This window comes from Hippocampus guttulatus, chromosome 8 (assembly GCF_054856545.1).
Source record: "Hippocampus guttulatus isolate MCC_2025c chromosome 8, RoL_Hgut_1.0, whole genome shotgun sequence".
NCBI lineage: Eukaryota > Metazoa > Chordata > Actinopteri > Syngnathiformes > Syngnathidae > Hippocampus > Hippocampus guttulatus.
Window position 1 is genome coordinate 10272801 of NC_141268.1, and position 22680 is coordinate 10295480.

The 22680-nt window shown below is 42.4% G+C and overlaps 1 protein-coding gene across 2 annotated transcripts; it reads right to left on the reverse strand.

Annotated features, from left to right (window-relative positions):
* Nucleotides 1-1542: 1542 nt before the first annotated feature.
* LOC147201088 (dual specificity calcium/calmodulin-dependent 3',5'-cyclic nucleotide phosphodiesterase 1B-like) lies at nt 1543-22233 on the reverse strand. Of its 2 annotated transcripts, none has more exons than XM_086117913.1 (14): nt 22018-22233; nt 12556-12669; nt 12226-12408; nt 11358-11424; nt 11125-11241; nt 8722-8862; nt 7526-7626; nt 5440-5565; nt 4375-4476; nt 4189-4309; nt 3644-3725; nt 3441-3558; nt 2036-2172; nt 1543-1845 (listed from the first exon to the last, which is right to left on the reverse strand). In XM_086117913.1, exons 2-14 carry the CDS (start codon nt 12645-12647, stop codon nt 1742-1744), a joined length of 1491 nt encoding a protein of 496 aa, XP_085974039.1. In that variant the 5' UTR covers nt 12648-12669; nt 22018-22233; the 3' UTR covers nt 1543-1741. The 2 variants fall into 2 exon arrangements, with proteins under 2 accessions (XP_085974039.1, XP_085974038.1); XM_086117912.1 differs by lacking the exon at nt 22018-22233 and adding an exon at nt 17248-18013.
* Between the last annotated feature and the right edge of the window lie 447 nt (nt 22234-22680).

Below are 22680 nucleotides of genomic sequence, written 5' to 3' on the forward strand. Positions count from 1 at the left end.
TATTGTTCAGGGGGGCCGGACCAAATGTGGAGGCGGGCCGGATCCGGCCCGCAGGCCGTAGTTTGGTGAGCCCTGCTCTAAATTGTCCCTCGGTGTGAGTGTGAGCGCTGATGGTTCTTTGTCTCTGTGTGCCCTGAGATTGGCTGGCAACCGATTCAGGGTGTCCCCTGCCTACTGCCCGAAGAAAGCTGGGATAGGCTCCAGCAACCCCCCGCGACCCTAGTGAGGATCAAGCGGTTCGGAAAATGGATGGATGGATGGAAAATAAAAAAGTTGGTCACCTTTAACTTCCGGTGGCGCGTGATCCGAATCACCGGAAGTTGTTAACACTCAGCCGTCTGGAATTGCAGCTTGCGATCAGAGCTGTTGCGCTGTAGCTTTTATTATTATTTACGTTTCGTGTACAATCCACCGAGGGCACATTTTCAAACGGTACACGTGAGCTATGATCATGAACATGCTGCGGAAGTGCGTGGCATGCATCGGAGTCAGGTCTCCCAGTAAGGTAAGCAGGAAACCCTTTCCACAAACTCACACACTTTTGTGTCTTCTTTATTTTTTTCTGTTTCGTTCATTTTGTGGGTCATTATGTCTATTGCTCATCGGGGCATGCGTGTGTAAGCGCGTGCGTTAATCGCGCGTGTGCGGTAACAGTTCGATCGATTGCGGGAGATTGATATTAGGTCAAAAAAGGTTGGGCACAACTGCCATCAACACAATATAATGACAGCCCATACAAGCTGCTATTTAAACAATCTATTGACGTAAAAATCACCCCCCCCCCCCTCTGCCTCCCAGTTCAACACGTTTAGTCAATTTAGCTTAGATGGGGTTTACTGTTTTCCATTGATAGTCGTCAATATAAAAAAAGGAAGTTCAACACGTTTAGTCAATTTAGCTTAGATGGGGTTTACTGTTTTCCATTGATAGTCGTCAATATAAAAAAAGGAAATATGAATCCTTTCAGTTCAAGAGGAACCAAATGCCATTGTATTGATTAATATTAATAGAATTATTATGAGCCACCAAAACATTTTAACCCCCCGGAAACATAATTTAAAATCTAAAACAAGGGCATTATAATGCAGATTTGAGTTGCTTGTATATATATTTTTTATCTTAAATGGGATCAAAACAATAATGTCAATGAAACTGCATATGAACAGAAATAATCTGTTACTAAAAATGGAAGAGGGAAATGAGTCAAGTCGTGCTTGAGCAGTGAATAAAATAATATTGCAGTCGTCCTCATCAAAGTAATACAAATAATGGAATAATGAATGTGTTTTAAACATATGGGGGAAGTCAACGCATAAAACAAAAAAACAACTTTACTATAATATGTTCTAACGCTCTAAATTGTCCCTTGGTGTGATTGTGAGTGTGAATGGTTGTTTGTCTATGTACACCTGCGATTAGTTCAGGGTGTCCCCGCCTACTGTCCGAAGGCGGTTGGGATAGGCGCCAGAATGCCCGCAACCCTCGTGAGAATAAGCTGGTTAGAAAATTGACGATAATGTGAATAGAACACTTGCAACAAGCTGCTTGGAAATTAATTTAATAAGATGCTCTAGATATCGCACAACATGGCCAGCATGTTACACAATTGTACCATTAAATTATGTTATTAAAAATGGGACAGTATCATAGCTTTGTGGTTTTGTTACAAACAGTGACATTCAGCCCAACAGATATATTGTTCCAAAAAAAGAAAAGAAAGACTTTTCTTTTTTTCAAGTAGTCAAGTTGACTGTTTAGTGTTTGTGGTGGCATCCTGCTGTGATTTATGCGACTGCTCCTCTGTTGCGCCTCTCAGCTCTTTTGACACCTGGGCTTCTGAAAATCCTGCAGGGTTGAAAAAAAAAGAAGAAGAAATAAATAGCTACAATGCATATCTATTTTTCTTGTTGTCTGAAACTGCTGTAAAATAGATTGTGTGACTCAACACAGCTTATTTATGGACATTGTCCCCCAATTACAATCAGCTATATGGCCAGCGCACTGTCCTGTGGATGTTGACTGATGGGGAAAATACCTTTGGATCCTCCGTCTTTCCACTTGAGCTTGTTGTCGTCGGTGTGACGCGTCCACGTTGAACGGAAGCTGACCAGCTCGGCTGTGATGTGAGCCAGACTCCACTGCAGGCCTCTGGAGCTCTCTTTCCACACGTTACTAGTAAGTCAAAAAACACAGCACAAAGGCAATACAGCAGACAGTCACCTGGCAACCGGGGAGAAAGTCCAAGTGATCGAGTGCGAGTGTGATTTATTATTATTTTTTTTTATAAATAGTTCTACCTAAGTGACGCAAATAAAAGAGAAATGAAGAGTTAAAAGAGTCCTGAGAAGTGGATATACCAATTATTTAACACCTGGCCTAATGTGCCAGACAGTTGATAATGCTTTAACTGTTGAGCTGGTTGAAAACTTTTTATGATTAAATTTTGACTAACAATGAAGCAAAACGGCCTCCCAGTGTCACAAAAACATCTACACAACGTAGTACCAATCATACCTACTTGTATCAGAATCAAAGGATGACTTCACTTCACGCGACACTTATTCCAGAAGAAAGACCCCACCTCGACTAGGAAGTGGTAACCCAAAATTTGACTTTGCTTGTGCCTTTTCAAAAAATTTTTAAATTGTCGCTGTTTGAAACCGATATGGGCTCATGAAATAGCAGTACCTTGACTTACAGTATGAGTGCCCCGATTCAAAAGTTTTTGCCGGCATTTATTTTTAATTTTGCCTTGGAGGGAGAGAGAGAGAGAACCCATGAATGTACTACAGTGTGCATCTGTGTGATTACTGGCTTAATTGCACGTCATTGAACCCGTTTATTTCTTTATTTTCACTTATTTTTTCACATTTATATTTTCCTTTATAACAAAAAATATACAGCAATCCACTTCCCCATCTCGGGTTCCGGGTTTGTGGTCCAATTAGTTCATAAATTATTTTCATATGGTGTGTGTAGCTCTCCATCTTTTGTTCCGGCTCACATTTATTTTGAGTGCAATTCCACTGTTGACCATTAGGTGACAGCACACTATTTTCCTTTATTTGAAAGAAGAATGAAAATACTATTTCAGATCAGCGTCATTTTTGCTGAGCATTAGTGAATGTTAAATCCTCTTCAATCCTGCGTTTTCCGTCTACAGGCTGTAGGTTCATTTTATTACGCACATCTGTGGGCAGGATTTTTGATGTATATTGTGAGATGATACGTTTGTTAGTTTGGAAAAAAACTATTTGTTTACTCTCAACATCAGGATAGTGTAAAACTATTGGTACAATATTTTTGTGTTATCCATCTCTTTCAAAATATTACATGTGTTTTTGTTATTTTAAGTGTGCTTGAAGACCTTTACATTCATCTTGTGTTAAATGCCTTACAAAATCCAGACCCTCCTCCCAGTGGTGAACACAGGCCAGTACCTGTGTCTGTTACAAGGGTCCGGTGGACCCGGGTTCTCCTCCACCAGAGGCACCACGATCTTTTCCGCCATGTCCGTCAGCAGGGAGAACGTCGGGTACACGATAAAGTCGATGAAACCTACGGGAAACACAGTCCAACTTCCGTGTGATGTTATTTGCAGCAAAATGAAAAGTGTTTTTGTGTGTGCGTTTGGTGGACATACCAATCTGGGACTCGGCCACGAGGGTGCTTTTTCGATCACACAGCGGCGAGAAGGGCAGACCGAGCTCCGCTTCTCTATCACCCTCCCCATGGTAGAAAGAGACAACCAGCCGATATCTTAAAAGGCATCCCACTCCAAGACTCAAAATATCAACGCCAAGCTTATGTGACACATCTAAAGTGTTTTTCTTTTCCCCCCCTCACAGTAGAAACAACACTGAAAAGCCTTTTCTTGTATAGTTCAAGAGAAACAGCGAGGCAGCACAGTACGCCTCTTCTTTTCTATTTTGGAGGGGGAAAAAAGCGCTCAATGATAGGAACAGACTCGTGATGGAAGATGCAGTTGGCGATTTCTGTATGTGAATGGCTCTTCAAAGTGGTTGTGGAGTCAAGCCACACAAATATTGGATCATGAGAATGATGTGGTGGTGCTACGAGGAAAAACTTTGAAAAAAGTTGCATGAAAAAATGTAATCTTATAGAGGAATATCTGAATTTTACGCCCCCCCCCCAAAAAAAATTAAATTATATTATTTATGTTTCTACCTGCCTGAAGAACTCTTCCATCAGGGCTTTGGTCCATCTGGAGTGCAGAGACCAGGGTTTAGACGGATGGCTTATGTCGGCCGTGTGCAGCAACAGTGATAACGCCTTGGACTTCTCGATCCTATCAGACCGAAAATTAATGATGCTGTTAAGTGCTAAAGAGTTCTTCAACATGTGTGACGTTACCTTTCTTGTTGCTGCAGACAGGATTTCATGGCTTTTACTTGGAGGAGGTGAGAGGACATGTCTGTCGATAGCACCATCTCGATGACAAGGGAACGCAGCTCCCTGTGTGTGCATCCGTTGATTACAACAAAATACTGTACATCTAGGTTTTGAAAAAGCAATATTGCATGAAAATGGTACAAAATGACAATTTCAGATGTCCTTGTTCCTGTGCTAAAAAAAAAAAAAGATTGCTTCCATCAACCCCACGTTGCAGCAACAAAGCTTGAATGTCACATTGGAAAAATATTTAGCTCAGGGGTGCCCAATACGTCGATCGCGATCGACCGCTAGCTTGCGGACTGGTCCTAAATCAATCGCAAGGGGCGTACAGGGAAAAAAAGAACAACCCAAAACATTTGTATGTCTGTGTGCATGTTAATACAGTATGATATATTTTTGTGTTAGTGCACAGTGCACCCGTAGCATCCTATCAGTCTGACTTTCACAAAAAGTATTTGAAAATTAAAATAAAAAAGCAGGTCACCTGCATGCTTAAAAATGCAGGTCACTGCATTCTATTCGTTCACCACTAGATGGTGCTAAATTCTACACGCTCTACCTTTAATCATACAAGAATACATAAATTATTTTACAAGAGAAAAAAAAAGTTGTGATCTTAAATTATAGCGTTAATTAAAGCCTTCAGATGACAATAATAACATTTCTAAAAAGCAAATCTTACTGGTCTCACACTTTGCAATTGTACTGCATAAGGTTGTCATTTTGTGTTGTTGTGACCTATTCTTCTGTTTTGTTGATTCAGCCTCGGCTTATTGAGTGTCGTAAGTTGTACCGAATGATAGAAACTCTAGTAAATCGCAGTTCATCCCCATAAAAGTCAAGTGAGAAGTAAACGTTAATGTTTGCAATTCGATGCTGTGCCGTGCTGTAAAATGCGCACGATGGGATTACCTATTTGGTCCCGCAAGCAATGAGAGCAAACTTTAGTTGGTTGGCCTTGGTTTGACCTTTAAAGAGTAAATCTAAACCATAAAGGCCTTTTGAAAATAGGAAAAGCCTTACATCCACTCCTCTCGAGTCAAATGAATGAAGATATTCATTTCATCGTCCTGCAGGAGGCGGAACGCTGCGCTCAGATGATGACTTTCCTGCACCGAGCGGTCATTGTAGATCAGCGCAATGTCAGACCTGACAAGGCAAAAAACCCAAAACAAAAACACATCCATGAAAGGTAGGTGCACTCATAGTTTGAACGAGTTGACCATTTTACCCATAGGAAATACAGTGGGAGCTTGAGATTTGAGTGACCGAATTTCCAAGTTTTTTTGAGATACAAGCTATCTTTTAGAGGATTTTGCGTGTGAATGTTGAATGTGAGGAAATATTTGAGATACAAGTTCTGTTTCGTGGCTGTCAACTCCAACAAACCAAACCAAACCACTCAACTCACTTTACAACAAGAAACAATTTTCTTCCAAATTAAATATAAGACAAAGAGAACTACACATTTGGTATTCCAATTAACCACATAACTTGGCCTAAAGAGTCCACGAGCTTCCTGTTAAAACCTAATGGGAAACACAAACCGATAGCATCTGTGTTATAACCCGCTAAACACCAAATATTTATAGACAGAAAATTGAACAATACTCACTGTCATCTATTCTTTATCATCTGCGAAGATTGACAAATATTATTGCACCTTACTGAGCATGTAGAACAGGGCCAGATTAAAAAAAACACCTGGAAATACTTACTGTATTGTAATACACCAAATCTGTGAAATGATGAATGTTCTTTTTATTATATCCTCCATTGTCAAAGGGTGGAACAAAAATGTTATGTGCCCCCTCTCCCCACCTTCAATAACTAATGTGGCACTGCCTCTTTTGAATTGTGCTCACGCCTTTGGCTCTCCCCTTTTTCTATTGATGTCCAATAGGAGGTAAGCATCTTTCGAGCTGAATAATTTTTTGTTTTCATTTACTAAGTGTTACTAAGTGTTCTAATGCATTGCTCTGCCATCTGAATTGTGTAGGGGCACGCTGGATCACCATTAATTGACAGGAGGACGTTGTTTTCTGCTCTTATGGTCGGGTTTTGTGATTGAGACGATTAAACGCAACCAACGCGAAATCCTGCTGTGCGGCGTCAATATTTTTAAACACAACACAGTGGGACACCACCGGTTATGTACAGTATATATCCCTATGTCTGAATACTGCTCCTTGAGTGGCCAGACAAGGCACACTAAAAGGAGCGGCATGATGTCCATTGTATTGAAACAAACAAAAAAAAAAAAGGCAAAAACTGTTTTGTTTCTTTACATTTGACTTAATAATGCCACTAAAGTATGTCTGTAATATATCTTATGAAAAGCACATTGTCCAAATCTCATTTGGGAGGCTGAAATTGATTCATGGTCTTTCCATGTGTTTCAAATGAGAAAGAAGCCCCCTGAGAAGAAGTGATTCAGATAACGGAGGGATGGATTTGCGATACGAATGTGTAATCAACATGATTACGGAACAATTAAATTCCTATCTCAAGGCCCCATTGTAAAGTGAAATAGTTCCAGACTATAAACTGTACTATGGTCAGAAAAGTAAACCACAAAGAAGTGGTGGGGTTTTTTTTTGTCCGTATTGTTTACAGAATATGGTGTTTGTCATTAGCCGTTAGGCTTTTGACCTCAGAATTCATTTTATCGCTCTTATTGTACTGCCAAACCAGAAGCCCTACTTCATCGTCATGTCACATTTCCTGTACTACGCTTACGATGGTTAGAAGCTTTGTTTTATTTTGAAGTTTTGAGGCATAATTTTTCAGATCGTTTTGGTTGGACTCCAAGTTGTTGCACTTTTCGAGCCGCTCCACTTGAGTAGGGTCCGCTGTATTTCATTGGACATATAAACAGTGAGCCATATATAATGCAAGAGTCTCTCCTGCGAGGATGGATATACGGCATCTAAAAATACTGACCTCCCGCCGTGAAGTGTTTGTGTTAAGAGTTTAGCCCTCTATAAAACAACAAACAGTGTATTTTATATTCCTTGACATCATAACAGGATGTTACACAAATGGCCACATTTGTTAGAATTTGGCGAAGGATGGAGTCATTTTTCCAGGGGAAAAAAACCCAACTTACTTTGTGTGGATGTGAAAGTTGTTGGTGGTCCCCGTATGCTCGTAGTCATGAATGGCTGCAGCGAACAATGACGCCATCACCTCCAGCTCAGTGAGCCAATGCTGATTGTTACATGGCAGAAACACACCAATCGATCAATCACGGAGCCTTCATGTAGTCTTGACTTGGTCTTAAATCTTTCAAGTCTTTTTCTTGACTTGGTCATAACATTTTGATGTCTTAAGTCTTGGTCTTGACCTGGTTTTATCTCCTCAAAGTCTAAAGTCTTGACTTGGTCTTGATTACTCAAAGTTCTGGTGTTGACATCTTAAAGTCTTGGGACCATCATTTTGTGCCCAGAAGAGCAAAACGCCCAGTCTAATCATGCGCATGGATGGAGTTGAGTTTTATTTTTGGTATTTTGGTTAACAAGTGCAGGTACAAAGTCATCGTGGGAGGGAACACAGACAACTTTTGTTTATCATCCAATGGGAGCGGCTCCCCTCATGCCCGTTAAATTAAGCGGCCAACGGGCATGCGGTCCACATGGCGGAAGAACTCGCTAGAGTCCATCCATGAGATTGGCGCGTGCGAAGCACATTTAAAGGATACTGCGAGAAGATCTCTACTAGCTAATGAAAGTTGTCGGCTGCGAACACTTGGAGACCACCTATCAGCCCCCATCGCGCTCCTGAACACCCAGCGAGGCGCAACACGGTCTGCCAAATTCTCAAACACAGTAAACTAGACTTGCCCTTGCATGAAAAGGTCTCGGTCTTGACTTGGTGTGAACTACTCAAAGTCTCCAGTCTTCTGTTGGTCTTAAGCCCTTAAAACCTTGGTCTTCATTTAATCTGAACTCCGTTGTCTTTGTTTTGACTCCTGAAAGTCTCAGACTTGACGTGGCTTTTTCTCCTCAGAGTCTTGGTCTTAAATTGGTCACAACTCCTCAAAGTTTCGGTCTTGACTCAGAGTCAACTCTTTAAAGTTTTTATCTTGAATTAGTCCTAACTTCTCAGATTCTTGGTCCTTTCTTGTTCACTCCTCCAAGTCCTCCAAACTCCTCCATGTCTTTTGACTCCTCAAAGTCCTGACTTGGTGTTGAATTTTTGACATCTCAAGTCTTAACATGGTTCTTAACTCGTCAAAGTCATAACTGTTGCGTTGGTCAGCAAATTCTTTATCTTGACTTTAATTCATCAACATCCGAATTGTACCACTAGACCGGATCGCAGCAGCAGGCAATGCATGGTCTGGGTGACGTCCGCTGCGTGCACATGGCTGTGGTATGGGTTGTTGTGTTTGCAGTATCCTCTCTCCACAGCAGACAGGAACAGCGTGAGGCTCGAGAGGGGGATCTAGAACAAATCAATCAATTGCATGAGCCCCTTTTCAACCTCTTGCAAATTCCAGAGAAATCTAATATCGAGAGGGGGATCTCGAACAAATCCATCAATTGCATGAGCCCCTTTTAAACCCCCTGCAAATTCCAGCGAAATCTAATACCATCTGTGGGACTCGTACTGTGAATAGCAACAAACACCACAGAAAAACAAATACTGACCTCCTGAGCTGGAGGCTAAAGTGGTCTTTTGTTCTCCACCAAGCAGTCTGGATCTGTTTCATTCATTACGCTCTGCATTTTTTTCTTTGCGTTGTCAATGTGTGAAAGGTACCAAAATTATACGTGTGTACGGTCGGACATTTGTCACTGTTACTTCGGAAAATGGCCACAATGATTCAGTCTTGTGGCCTCATTGCCTTGGTCTTGAATTGTTCTTAACTGCGTCATCTACTGGTCTTTGTTTTAATGGATCAAAATGTTGGTCGTGATTTTGTTTTAACTCCTTAAAGTCTTGGTCGTCTTTGTCATGTTCTTAACTTTTCAAAGTTTGGTCTTGATCTTATCTCCTCATAATTAGATTCTTGACTTGGTCTCTATTCTTCACAGTCTTTGTCTTGATTGTGTTTTAAGTCCTCAAGGTCCTAGTTTTGACTCCACAGAATTTTAGCCTTGACTTGGTTCTTCATTTGAAGTCGTCAAAACCTCGTTATTTACGTCTAAACTCCTTAGAGTTGACTCCTAAACGTGTTGGTCATGACCTGGTTTTAATTCTTCAAAGCCTTAGTTTTGACTCATCCAAGTCTTGACTTGGTTTTAGGTGATTTAAGTTATTGGTTTTAACCCGATTGGTCTAAAGTCTTTACTTGGTCTTTGCTCCTCAAGTATTGGGACCCTGTTTTGGGAAACTGGCACTCATGTGCTCGGCGCAAAAGTTGATTTTCGTGCCAACTCAAGTCTAGTCGACTGTGTTTGGGCTGTGTTGGCCCTCTCCTGGCGTTCCAACACACTGACTTGCCTCGCCCCCGTTTCAGCCCAAAATTAGTCACAGAAAGTAGTCACAAAAAGGGTGCACAGTCATTTTATTGCCAGGGTCAAGTTCAGCGCATTTGTGAATTAGGTAGACGCGCTACGCCTCACTGGGTGTTCCTGCCTCGCCTCCCAGTGTAGCGGAGATATTGTACTGTGATTTCTGTGTGTTTGATCCAAGGCACAGGCAGACAAATTCAACGCTCGATGGGCATGTGTGGTGGATGTCATGCATTTCATTCATATGTATGACACCAACATGGGACAATCCCTCAGGATCATTGTCTAAATCAATTTATTGAACAGATTATAATCGTTCTTATCTTAAAAATATTTTAATAGCACCCCCATCATTATTACGCAGTCGTTGGGGGTGGGGGTCACATACAGTGCAAGGGGTCTCCAATTGTCCATGCATTGCTGACCATATCATTTGCAAGGGGAGAGCCTGCAGTTCACCTGCCAATGTCATCGGTGCTGTGCACGGAGCTCAGCGAGTCTGTTTTTGGTTGCGCAATGTCAAACACGGCGTACTTTGGCGCACTGCGCCCAGACCGCCCTGATTTCAATGCAACTGAGAGATGCCACTAGGATTGGCCGGGGATAGACTGCTTCCACTCCACAATGGTGCACAAAGGTGCAAACTCCCCGTTACGCCCATTTCCACCTGTGCAAAGTCTAGCAAAATACCAAAGGAAAGAAAACTCAAGACTGCGCTTTGCGCTAGACTTGAGCTTGGCACGAAACTAGGGCCCTTGGTCGAAAAAGGGACGTCAAGTGACGAATTTTCGTCACAATTATATGTTCCATATCCCCCCACTAGTCTCAACACGGCATTATCATTAATATTGTTTGTGGAAGATGAATTAAGCAGCAGCATTCACCCATTTTTATCCATCTCAAGGATGACCATTTTGCCACTTGATGTCGACCGAAAATGACATCACAGCTGCTCAGGGCTCAAGTAACGGCCAATCACAAATCACCTGTTTTCTGATTTTGGTCATGTGACATTCGCAGGTTGAGTGAACAAGCTCGTTTGCCTGCCTGTTGAGTAAAAGCACCTGTGACTGAAGCCACTCTCCGGAAGGGGTTTTAACTTTCTGGACTTGGATTTCCACATCTCTGCCACTGTCCCGCCTACACATGTAAGTCATGTCCGGCGTTTACTGTTCCTAATTAAACTGTAGCACTTGGTGGAAAAGTGGCTTCATATGCTCTGTCTGATGAAAAAGGCTGCAAAAAGGACCTTGAAGCGGCTGTTGAGTTCATATCTGGTAACTAGTTCGAAGAACAGTGTTTGCAGTGCGTGATCAGAGCTGGCGGCGTTCAAGGCAAACACGTCAAAATTCCAGCGGTCAACGTCCTTAGGAGAGAGATTTGAGAAAAGGTGGTTAGCACGATAGCATTATTGATATTCGTGCCGCGCTCAGACAAGCTGCACAAACACGCGACTCACAGCAAAATGCTTTGGAGGCTTACCCTCAGACATTTTATGATGGCGGCAGGTTGGTCTGGCATGGAGGCCGCGTAGGCCCTCTTGAACATCCTGGAATAATGCAATGTTTATGTTCAGTTCACTTGAAGTTCACATGCTGAGACTGTGCAGCAAACGCGTCTCGGGAGGTGTTTATATAAATCCTCCAAGTCCCCATACACTTTGGTGAGGATGTTTCCAAATAGAAACTGGGGGCCAATGTTTCATTGTTCAAGATGGCGCGTAGCGGGGTTGTTCAGGTTGTTGTCTCGAAAAAAAAGCTGCATCGCCTCAGTGGTTGTATCTAAGCAAAATACTGTCATCTCATTATGTTAAAGTATGTTAAAGTCACAACTATTTGATTGACAAGTGACCTATCCACCCTGTAATTCGCAAGTGGGAAGGGTTGCGACGAATCCTTCGCGTATTGCTTTGCTCAGCTGACTCATGCTTTGAGCGTGGGATTGATTCTTGCACACTGACTGGATTTATGAATATGAATGGGTGTCTATTTGCCCTCTGATTGACAGGCGACCGGTCCTTGGGCAAAGTCATTCACACAGCTGTTTTTTTTTTGTTTTTTTTAATTCATCGCACACTTTCAGTGTGGGGTCGATTTCTGTTAACAGACAGGTGAATATGAGCGATTATTTCTGTGTGCACTGCGACTGAATGGAGACCTATCCTTAACGCAGTGGTTCACATAAGCTGACTTTTGTGCAGTAAGCGTGGGTTTGATTCCTGTTCAGACTCTTAGTATGAGTTTGAATGGTTGTCTGTTTGTCCTATGACCGACTGGCGACCACTTGTATTATCATCCATCGCCCCAATATGACTCAGAAATTATGAACAAACAAACAAACCAAGTAATACCTCTCCACAAAAATCCCAGCCTGTACCGCGTGCACGATGCTACGAAACTTGGGCTTCTCGTCTGACCGGCGCTTCAACTGTCGGACCCTCTGAGTGAATGTTGATGCCAGCCAATCAGTAACCTCTGCGGGAACTCCATCAGACTGAAGCTGCTGGAGGTCGTCCTCAGACTCCAAGCACTGCCTGACATGCACACACACACACATCCATCTACAAACACTGAATGCAAAGTTAATTTCATATTTTGCACAGTTTTTTCTTCCCCCTGTCCGACAATGCCAAAGATATGTCAATAATGTCACCGTGCTACTGGTTTTCGTATTTTCCTACCTGCTTCCATCCAGATAAACAGCCTCCAATAGCGATGCTGTCAAGTCCAGATTCTTTTTGATGTCTTCAAAGTCAACGTCTTTGCCGTCCATCTGCTTCAAGATGCTCCGAAGCCTGAAAGCCGTCATAAATGAATGATTTCATATGTTGAAAGACACACGGAAATGTAGATGTCGTTTGTGTCCATGGTTGGTTAGAAGGCGGCTCTAGTTTCTTGAACATTTTCTGTTTGGACTCCAGTGTTTGGGGATTGCCCTACCCACAGAAATTTGAACAATGTTTAATCTCGATTTAAGATTTACCTGGATTTTCTCCACTCTCGCATTTGGTTAAATCACACCTAGTAGGCAATTAGTTCCTTTGCCTGCCTTACCTCCTGATATCTGCACTTTGGCCTGTTTTACTGCTGAACCCCTCCACCCCAACCGCACCCCTACACCAATCTTTTCTCGAGCTTTCCTCCTTTTTCCCCCGTGAATGGGTTTTCTCAGAGTTTTTCCTTGCTTAGGATGAGTGTCTGGAGTTGGCGATGTTGATTTTTCTAAACTGTGTGCCCGTGAAGCCCTTTCAGACTCTTTTGACTAAGCATTACAGAAATAAACTTGATTTGACCTGAGTTATTGTTTGGTTGAACAGATTTCGAGATTTATGGGGCCTGCAGCGCTCTTTTGGTCCAACTTTTGGGGATCGCTGGTGTAATGCCTTTGCTATGCTTGGTGTGTTTTTCAGACTGGGTTTGAATCTCAGCTGCGGGCTTCCTGTGCTTGTGCAGGTTTTCGTGACGTAAATAGGCTTCTTCATACCTCCCCAAAACAGACATTTTAGCTCCATTCAAGTTTGTTTATACTCTGTGAGTGATTGGCGACCATTTCAAGATCTCTTACCAAAAGTCAGCTGGGATAAACTCCATACATTCATGCAAGGTTAAATATTCTAAATCGGGTATCATCCACCTCTTTGAAACTGAGAGCTACTTCTTGGGTTCTGATTAATGCGACGGACTACCAGTTTCATACACACTTATAAAACAATGAATTTGCTCCAATTATCTTTAATAACGCTATTATTGTCATATTATAAACGTAATGATATCCATTTATGTGAGACTCACAAGTGTTAGGAAACGTACAGCAAATGTCTTCATGCAACATTGGTTCTCTGCCTTTTTTTTTAAACACCAATTGGTTTATAATCCATCCGCTTATCCGAGGTCGGGTCGCGGGGCAGCAGTTCCCCGAGCCACTTGGTCCATTTTTTTTTATCCACATTGGCGTGAAGAAATCCGTCTTACATGTGCGTTTCTGTAAATCCAGGAGCATCGGCAGTCAAAACTGCAAAAGCACGCGTTTAAATCTTGACGTTCAGAGCAGGCAATGAGGTCTTCTCAAGAGTTCATTTGGAAGCCATTTAATGCCAAATTATCTTAAGGAGGGGAACAAAAAAATGCCTGTGGCAAAAAGGGCATCACGGCTGCCAATCTTTCCATGCGAGTAAAACTTCCCATGCTTTGGGCCTTACGTAAGGCGCACTTTGCGAAAGTAACATTTTGAGAATTGGGACTCTGAGAGTGATTATTGTCAGTCATGTGTTGAGGAAACAAATGAGGATATAATTCAAAAGTAAAAGCTCCACTGGACATTTTGTGACATTCAGTTTTTCATTTCCAACCCATTTTTGGCTGTGTTGGATTAAGTGCAGTATTCCAATTGTCATCTCTGTTGCCTGAATTAGCCTAAAAGGGTAAACAAAAATCATTTTATTAATATAATCAAACTTTCAATGTTGTTTCCTTTTATTTCTCTTTCATAACTTAAAATGACTGCATTATGTTAATTATTTCAATTTGGATTTATCCAATTGCAAATGGCGTTGGCATAAAACATATATTAGTATTTGCGACGCATATTGAAGAGTGAAGTGGTTGAAGTCATTTAAAGTGAAATAATATAAATATTCATAGATTCCTCGAACATTCAGATAAAATTTTAGTTTGCACAAATTTATTTAAAAAAATCTTTAAAAATTTGTTTAACCAATTATGGTTATTGATTTGGTATTGTCCAATGATTAAAAAAAACTGCTCAACAATTTGTACTCGCCAACCTTTTTGAAACTGATTTTCGCTCTTTGTTTTCCAAAGTAAAAGCAAATATTTACCAATACCTTATTTCGACTAAACACATAATATAATCGGTCTGCTTTCATGACGGACAAAAGAGATTACAGAGACTACTCGAGATTTTACGATGAATATTTTGGGAATCCAGTTATCGTAATTGCAAGAAGTTTATCTCTAAAAATATCAATTCGCTGTCATAATATTCCTTTTTCTCGATGACAGGCAACTTTTAAATTCCTTTGGTATTAGGAGGGAATGTGCTACTCATGTTTAATTTCCCCAGTGTGGGACAAATAAAGGATATCTTATCTTAATTGCTGTGAGGATTATATAGAGTGCCCTTCTGAAGGGTTAATAAATTGTGGCATGTGCTTTGCATTCATGCATTTCATAAATCTTCAAAGCTTCAACAGGTTTACTTGGGTCTGCATGAGAAATCTCGTCCTCTGTTTACAGAAGCGATTTATTCTCTCATGCAGATTTATTGGACGGGACGCGAGTTTCTTTCAAATAACGGAGGACTTTCTCTCCCCCCTCATCCCCTTCGTGACCGTTGTTGAAGCACTGCCTGACGACGCCGTGCGGCCGACCCAACAGGCGAGGATGCTGCCGTTGGCACTCGCGGCTTTTTCAAGTGTTTATCAATCTGGCACCATCTTCAGAAAGCTGTTGAGCCATAAAAATAGCAAGCGCCCGAATGTCAGCGCTCATAATCTTTCCAGATAACTCGTTCTTTTGGGTTTTAGCAGCTGGGGAAACATTTGACAGCGCCTTTTCCCCGGAAATGACTTGTCAAGTGCAATTTTGTTTATGGAGATGAATGACAAATCTCTTTTGTCTTGTACAGAGTGGAGCCTCACTGTTACGACTTGACGACATGCTCTTACTACTTTACTATACTCAAGCAGTGCGAAGATACCACACAATTCCTTGAACTAACATGCTTTAGTGCTATTGCAGGTTTCATACAAGAGGTGAGGAACCATATTTGGTAATGTGTCGAGCTGTACCACTATAAGGCCTGTCCCCCCCCCCTCCCCAACCTTCCCATTAAAGAAAACAACTTTTAGTATGCTTATACGTAAGGGTATTAAGAGATATAGACTTACAATTTTTCTCTATTTTTTATATTTATATATTTATATATTTTTTAAAATGTCACTTTGTGTGTGTGTGTGTGCATGTGCGTGTGTGTGTATGTAGTCTTATTATGTCCAGCAAAAAGTTACTTCTTCATCACATTCAGTCACTTAAACTCAAAACTGTGCCAGTTCTGAATAATCTAAACAAATATTTAAATATTTCCTGACATTTTCTCAAACTGCTGATGTGCTCAAGCATTGAAGTTAACCATACAAATAGAACACTGGATACACCTGTACTGTATTGAGAAACGCTCTGAATCATTTCGGACAGTTTCATTTCTTTTTTGCTGTACGGTTTGGCCAAGGTGTGAATAATTTTGGTCTTAACTGTATCTTAAGTCATTTTAGCAGGCAAATATCTTTATTTTTATCAACCTGCCGCACCTGCCCCAGTTTTAAAATCCACTTGCTAATCTGACCATTCTGATAAACTATACATTTCGAATATGCATTAAAAAAACTGCACAAATGTTTTTTTTTAAATCAAAATGTAAAGAGAATAAAAATGGCATATTTTAAAATTTATATTACTTCTAACACTATTTCACAATTCTTTGCAGCGACTTCATCTCATCTCATGTCCAGCCAGAAAATACAAAAAAAAAAAAATACTCCTTGAACTTTGGGAAGGTAATAATAGAGTTTAGTTTAGCAGATTATCCTTCCATACTTGGCATTAGCTTAGGTTAAGATACAATATATTTGTTCTCTTATCTTGAGCTGCTGTACCTCCCAAGTTCTTTGGCTCCCAGGGGAGATCGGTTTCACACATATGCCACATGCATGTACCGACAAAGCGTTGAAAATTTGGGTTCTGGAACATTTAGTCAAAATACCATAAAATGTTCCTAAAAATAATAAGAATGCTCTAATGCGGGCTCTTTTATTGACAGTATGCTCTCCACATTTTATCATTTTTGAATACGAATGGGGTCTTGACTGTACTTTTGATGGTGAATGAAACGACAAAAGAAACATCGCTTTGCCAACAATGTGTGTTGTGTTCACCAACCGACGCAAGGACGTCAAAAGCCACATGACCCATCATCCGCGCAGCTCGTTTCCCCTCCCACAAAGCCACGGTGCAAGGAAGTCAAGTGTTCCTGTAACAACTGGCAAGTGTCGTGGCTGCTAAGTATAGTCAGGCTGGTTACTACAAAACATGCGATCAGATGTTTAGTGCAAGTGTTCAGCTTTTGATCTGCATACTAGTTTGTAAAAGATGCGTGTTTCAGTTATGTCCCCAGAACAAAACAACAATTTGAACAAGATAAACAACAACGTAGAATAATTTGGTCATGCTCGTCAAAGACACAGTGACTTCTAGTGGCTGTTTTCAGCATAGCACACTTCAGACAAGTGGTCAATTCCCCTCAGTCGGGTTAGGTGGCAGTCATTCAAATGTCTCAAAATGTGCTCCCAGCTTACCTTGAAATGGGCATCTGCAGATGTTTCTTACGGATTTGCACCAGTTCAGCCATTCTGCGCTCAAGCTGTACCCTGATGGACCCCAGAGTTCCCCCCCACCCAGCCCCCCCTCCCCAAACCAAAACAAAAGTGCACGGGAAAAAAAGGGATTATTCTAGAGATCCCCCCCAAATGAAGTTCCCCAAAGCACCAACGCAAAAACTTGTGTGTCCTGAGACAGACTTGTGTTTCACCAACTCTCCCACCCACTTCTGGGGGGACCTACTCACTCATTCTGATTGGTTGGACGAGCCCGGACTGTGTCAGTGTGTGTGCATGAGTGTGGTGTGAGCATCTTTGTCAAGTTTGTATGCATGTGTGTGCACAAGTGTGAGTGCACTGACCTCACTGATGAGGTGTTGACTGCGAGCCTTTCAAGCCGTGTGTACTTAAATCCCAAATGAGTTTTTCCAACATTGCCACGAATCAGCGAGCCACAGAGACAGTCTTTCACCAGAGTCTCGCCAACTGAGGCTCATAAAACAAAGCTTGTCCTCTGAAGACAGCCACAACAGAGCAGCCATTCTGCAGGTTCATGGTTTGAATGAGGTTTTTTTCTGCTTCAATCCTCTTCAGTCAATGGCTCTTGAATACTGCACAGCTTTAAAACTTTAGTGGTCTCAGAACAGTGCCATAGGACTTCATTGGTGTACTACCAGTGTCCGAATGTTGCTACACATTTAATATGAATGTTACATAGTTACGATTCATAACAAAATAATTTATAAAGGTACAATAGAAACATACAATCAGGGATTCAAGAATTTCTAAACTGTGGAGTAGTCTCGAACACCTGACCTACGATGTGCACCTCAACGAGCCCACATATAAGGCACCTCGGTCTCAATAAAGCACAAGAAATCTCCTTAAAAAACGCTGACAGCAGAGCCCCTAAAAGCCCCAACCCCCCCACAAATCACATCCATTTAGCACAAGGGAACCCCTTCGTATTGCAACAGAGCCACCAAAAATATGTACCTGAGGTACCTCACAAAGAACACGCGGCTCCTGTCAAAGCATGTTCGAGCCCCCCCCCCCCCCCCCCCCCCGAAATGCACCCGATGCCCCCACTAAGCGCAATTCAGCCCCCATGAACTGTACCCCAACCCCCTAAAATTTAATGTATAGCTCCAGAGTATCCATGAAATGCAACTGCGCCACTAAGAAGCCCTTTCGAAGCAAACTGTCCTCGCAAACTGAGCCTCCATTAGGTGCACTGGACTCCCGAAATCGCTTCCATGAAGCACAGTCAAGCCCCGCCTCCTGCAACAGAGCCTTCACAACGTACAACATACACCGAGTCCCCACAAATGGCGCTTTCTCATTACTGATTCCAGAACGGCCTGACCCTGCTCTGCCCCTGCGTCGCTTGACCTGGTTTGGCCCCTGGTGCTTCTCAGTTACAACATGCTCCAATCAATAGGGGTGGGATCCACTGAACAGCACAAGCCTCCACTGTGACTGCAGTCTTACCAAGCAGAGTGGTGGCGTGTGGCGCTGTTTGGGGCTAATGGACAAGGCCACCCGAGTCGACACACAGTACAGCATGCCCTTAAGAATCTTTCACGAAACAAAACCTCCTCACAAAGGTGTGCTGGACCCTCTACAAATGCCACATGAACCTCGGCACCCAAAAAGGGGCACCTAAGTCCGCAAAAAAAGCCTTCATGAAACACTCCCGAGTTCCCATGAACTACACCTTAGCCCACCTTAACCACAACCAGACCCCTAAAAAGCCCGAGTTGTGTCCCAGAACCCCCCACAAAGCACACCTCAGCACCTAAAAAGCCAGAGGGAGCACACCCCGGTATTCATCACTGTTTTACTGTTTGAGAGCATGATGACATAAAATTGGTTTTATTGCAAAAAATGTTGTCGAAGATGTGGGTCACAGACCAAAACCATTAAATTGTAGTGCAACTTCGGATAAAGTTGAAGACAGTCATTGCGTGTGATTGGCTGGCAAAGAGTTCGGGGTGTACCCGCCTACTGCCGGAAGACAGCTGGGATAGGATCTAGCACGGCTGCGACCCTTGTGAGGACAGGCGGATCGGGTCATGGATGGAAAATCATTGCCAAATGGACATTTTTCGACGAGAAGGAACACTTCATAGGGCACAAGGTTAATAATATACCACAAATCGATAAGATCAGTAAAGGTTGTTCAACATTCCTTGATTTCCCCCCATGTTTGATATCCTTGCGTAATCTTTTTATGGAGCTAGAGCGGCACTGTGCAACAATGTGACTGGGGAAAACCCCTGCTCCAGTCTAAACCTCCTACCCCCACCTCACTCATTGGTGGTATACTGGTTTGGCTGCTGGGTCAGACTCACTCTCATGCTCCCATGCTCTTTGACATGGCACAACACATTGCTGAAAATGAGGAAAAGTCCCATCGACTTGACTGGAAGCTGGTTTTGTTTTCACATAAAGCAACCTTTGATGTCAAAGTGAGAAAAAAAAAAGACACTCAAAGTCTGTGAAGTTCAGGAATTGATGAATGAGAACCTCCGTCGTGCATCCTGGTCAAATTTCAAGCTGGCAAGGCTGTCTAAAATCGGGACAGCATCTGAAGGTCACTGGGGTTTGTTAAAGTGACAAATAAAACATTGAGCTATGGTGACCACCAAAGAGATTGTTACATGGGAATTACAGCAGTTACATCATAACTGGACTTGTATCTGAAGCGTTCATAACCACTTCCGATGCTACCCTAACCACATTCCAATCCTTATAACCCTCACGTCTACAAGACAATGCCGCTAATCTTTTAAACTTAGACCTACCCGTCATGAGGTCTAGCAAAGTACAGTGCACCGTGAATGAGCCCTTTCGTTGCGTATGCATGTGTACAGCGTGTACAATACTGTACATACGCTGCCTGAAAACGGGCACAGCCCCACTGTGATGTCAGAAGGCGCATCCAATGAGAGCGATGGTGACATTGATTTCTGATTAAAAAAAACAACTAACTAAGCAACATATGTTGCCAGTGTTCTGGGCCAGAGTGAAAAAAAAGCAAAGAGAAACTCGAAGAGGCCAAAGTGCACCTCCAAGCAGTCTTTAAATAGGTCTAGCTCACGTATCAGCCTGATCTACCCAAGATCCCGCTGTGCCTTTATAAACAGTTCCTCCTCATCAGTAAAAGTCAAAGTCAGGGCTTTTCGTGGTCATGGTTTAAAAAAAAATCCATATTGTCGAGCTGAAGCCTACTCAAGCTTCTACATTAACAGTGGCCCAAGGGCCACTACATGACTCTGTCAGGACACCCAAAGTCCTAGCACTGTGAATTTTACTCTTCTACTTGATAATCAATTAGCCTCTGATGGATGAGGCTCGTAAAAAGTACCTGCCCTTTTCCAACACAGCTGCTATTGCCTCTGTCCGTGATGGATCGGTTAAACAAAGTTGTGTTTGAATCAAGACATCTGGCCTTCAGGTTCTCCCCTTTAATCCCCCCCCCAAAATGCCGTTTTGTGACAGATCGTAAATAGATCCACTCCAGACTTTATTGGATTCCTATTTGGCCTAATTCTGAAAGCCTTAACCAAGTTTGGATAAAAAGCCTTTGGTTTCTGGCGTAATCCTGTTTACAGACAGACGTACAAACAAACTAAGGCCTCCTCCTCATCCTCCTCGCGAGAAGGTTAGTTCTTAGAATCTCAGAGAGCATTTGCTCCTGACGAATAGTTCAAGTCGCAGGTTGGCAGCCTCTTGCAGTTTTGATCTTTTTAGTGTTCTAACTATTTCGGTTTACTGATCGGTCTATCCTTCCCCTGAGGATGATGAATGCGCACCCTTTGATCTCTTTGCTGTCCGCTACATTTCGCAGAAAGAAATGTGACTCCGTGACACCATAAATCACTTTGCAAAAACGTTGCATGTCCCCTCATGGGAACCACACTTCCAAGAGGCTTAGGATTCTGAGGGGCATGATTGGTGGTCTTTTTTGTTTTTACAATCCTGTTGTCCAAAATAGAGTTCACCCAACGTTTAAAGTCTCGAGTCTCTTTCAACGTCGTCGCGGCAGTCTATAATGTCACTGAGTGCTACTTCTTGGTTAAACACCATAAGCAAATGCAGCTGGTTGACATATTTGGCGAAAGCACGGTGCACGCATACCGATACTCGAGCCAAATTTGAGAATTTTCACACCCTTCCGATCAGTCAATAAAGACCTGATCGTTGGACGTCTCCAAAAGCCTATGGAAAAGGGTCGCGACCAACAATCGTAAATGTTTATGGCTGAGCATACATAGCGACAGTTGGGCAGAATTTGAGCGTTTGCCTTCCCATCCAATATCATTCGCAAATTGCATAGCAATATTTTTATGTTCATTTGTTTTCTGCGTTATGGTGCAATGTTTCGCACTTTACGCACAGCTCTACCAAAGGCGCATCACGTCTGCGTTATCTCACTGTATGCGCAGTTAGCATATGCAACAACAGCAGGACACAGATGTACATAACTACGTCCACATTGATTTTAATTACAGGCTGTGATATAATCCAGTGCTTATTTTTAGTTTATTGACACTCTATGCTAATTGCAGTTGCCACACAAGCACATCAATGTTGGCTTTTAGCCCATAGCAAAAAGTCGCAACCTCAGATTTCGACCTCATGGGTGCCCTCCAATTAGACGTCTGACAAATGATGTCATGTACGTATTCTATACATTTTTTTTTACATCCTATAAAAGAGTGAGAGAAAAATAGTCAGCATTACCGGCCCAGTGCGATCCTCCATGTTGCAACAATCTGATGTTTATCAGGCTGTCTTCTGCTTCTTGTGAAGGTGTGTCATGACCTCTGGCATCTGTGTGTGTGTGTGTGTGTGTGTTACCAAGACCCCTCCGAAATGAACATGAGCCCCTGTGCCTTACTGCAAAGCCAGCACGTGCGTATTCATTGTCATGGTTTATGTTAGTAAGCCTGTGCTGCTATGTGTTTACGCGAACACGTACTCAATGCCTTCTCCTCTGTGTATGCACGTTGTGTGGTATTTATGCATATGCGTTTGTGGGTGTGTGTGTGTATGTGTGTGTGTGTGTAAGGGCAACATGCTCGACTGCGGTCTCCTCAGAGGTTAGCAAGTCAGCAGGAGAGGTTCTGCGTCACCAACACAATCAGCAGAGAGTCTTTACATCGGGACCAGAGTTTCCACCATTATGTGGCCCAAGTGTCTCGGGACTGGAACACACTGTAGAGCTGCAGTAATGGTCCAATTGCATGCAAGACACACAAGAATCCCATGACTGCTGGCATCATTAATTCTTTGCTATGCAATGCCAAATTAGTAAAAGTTAGAAAATTGCACATGACAACAGGGCCCAAATTGAGACCCCAAACAAAATTTTTTTTGGAAACCCAGCCACATCGCAATAGTAAC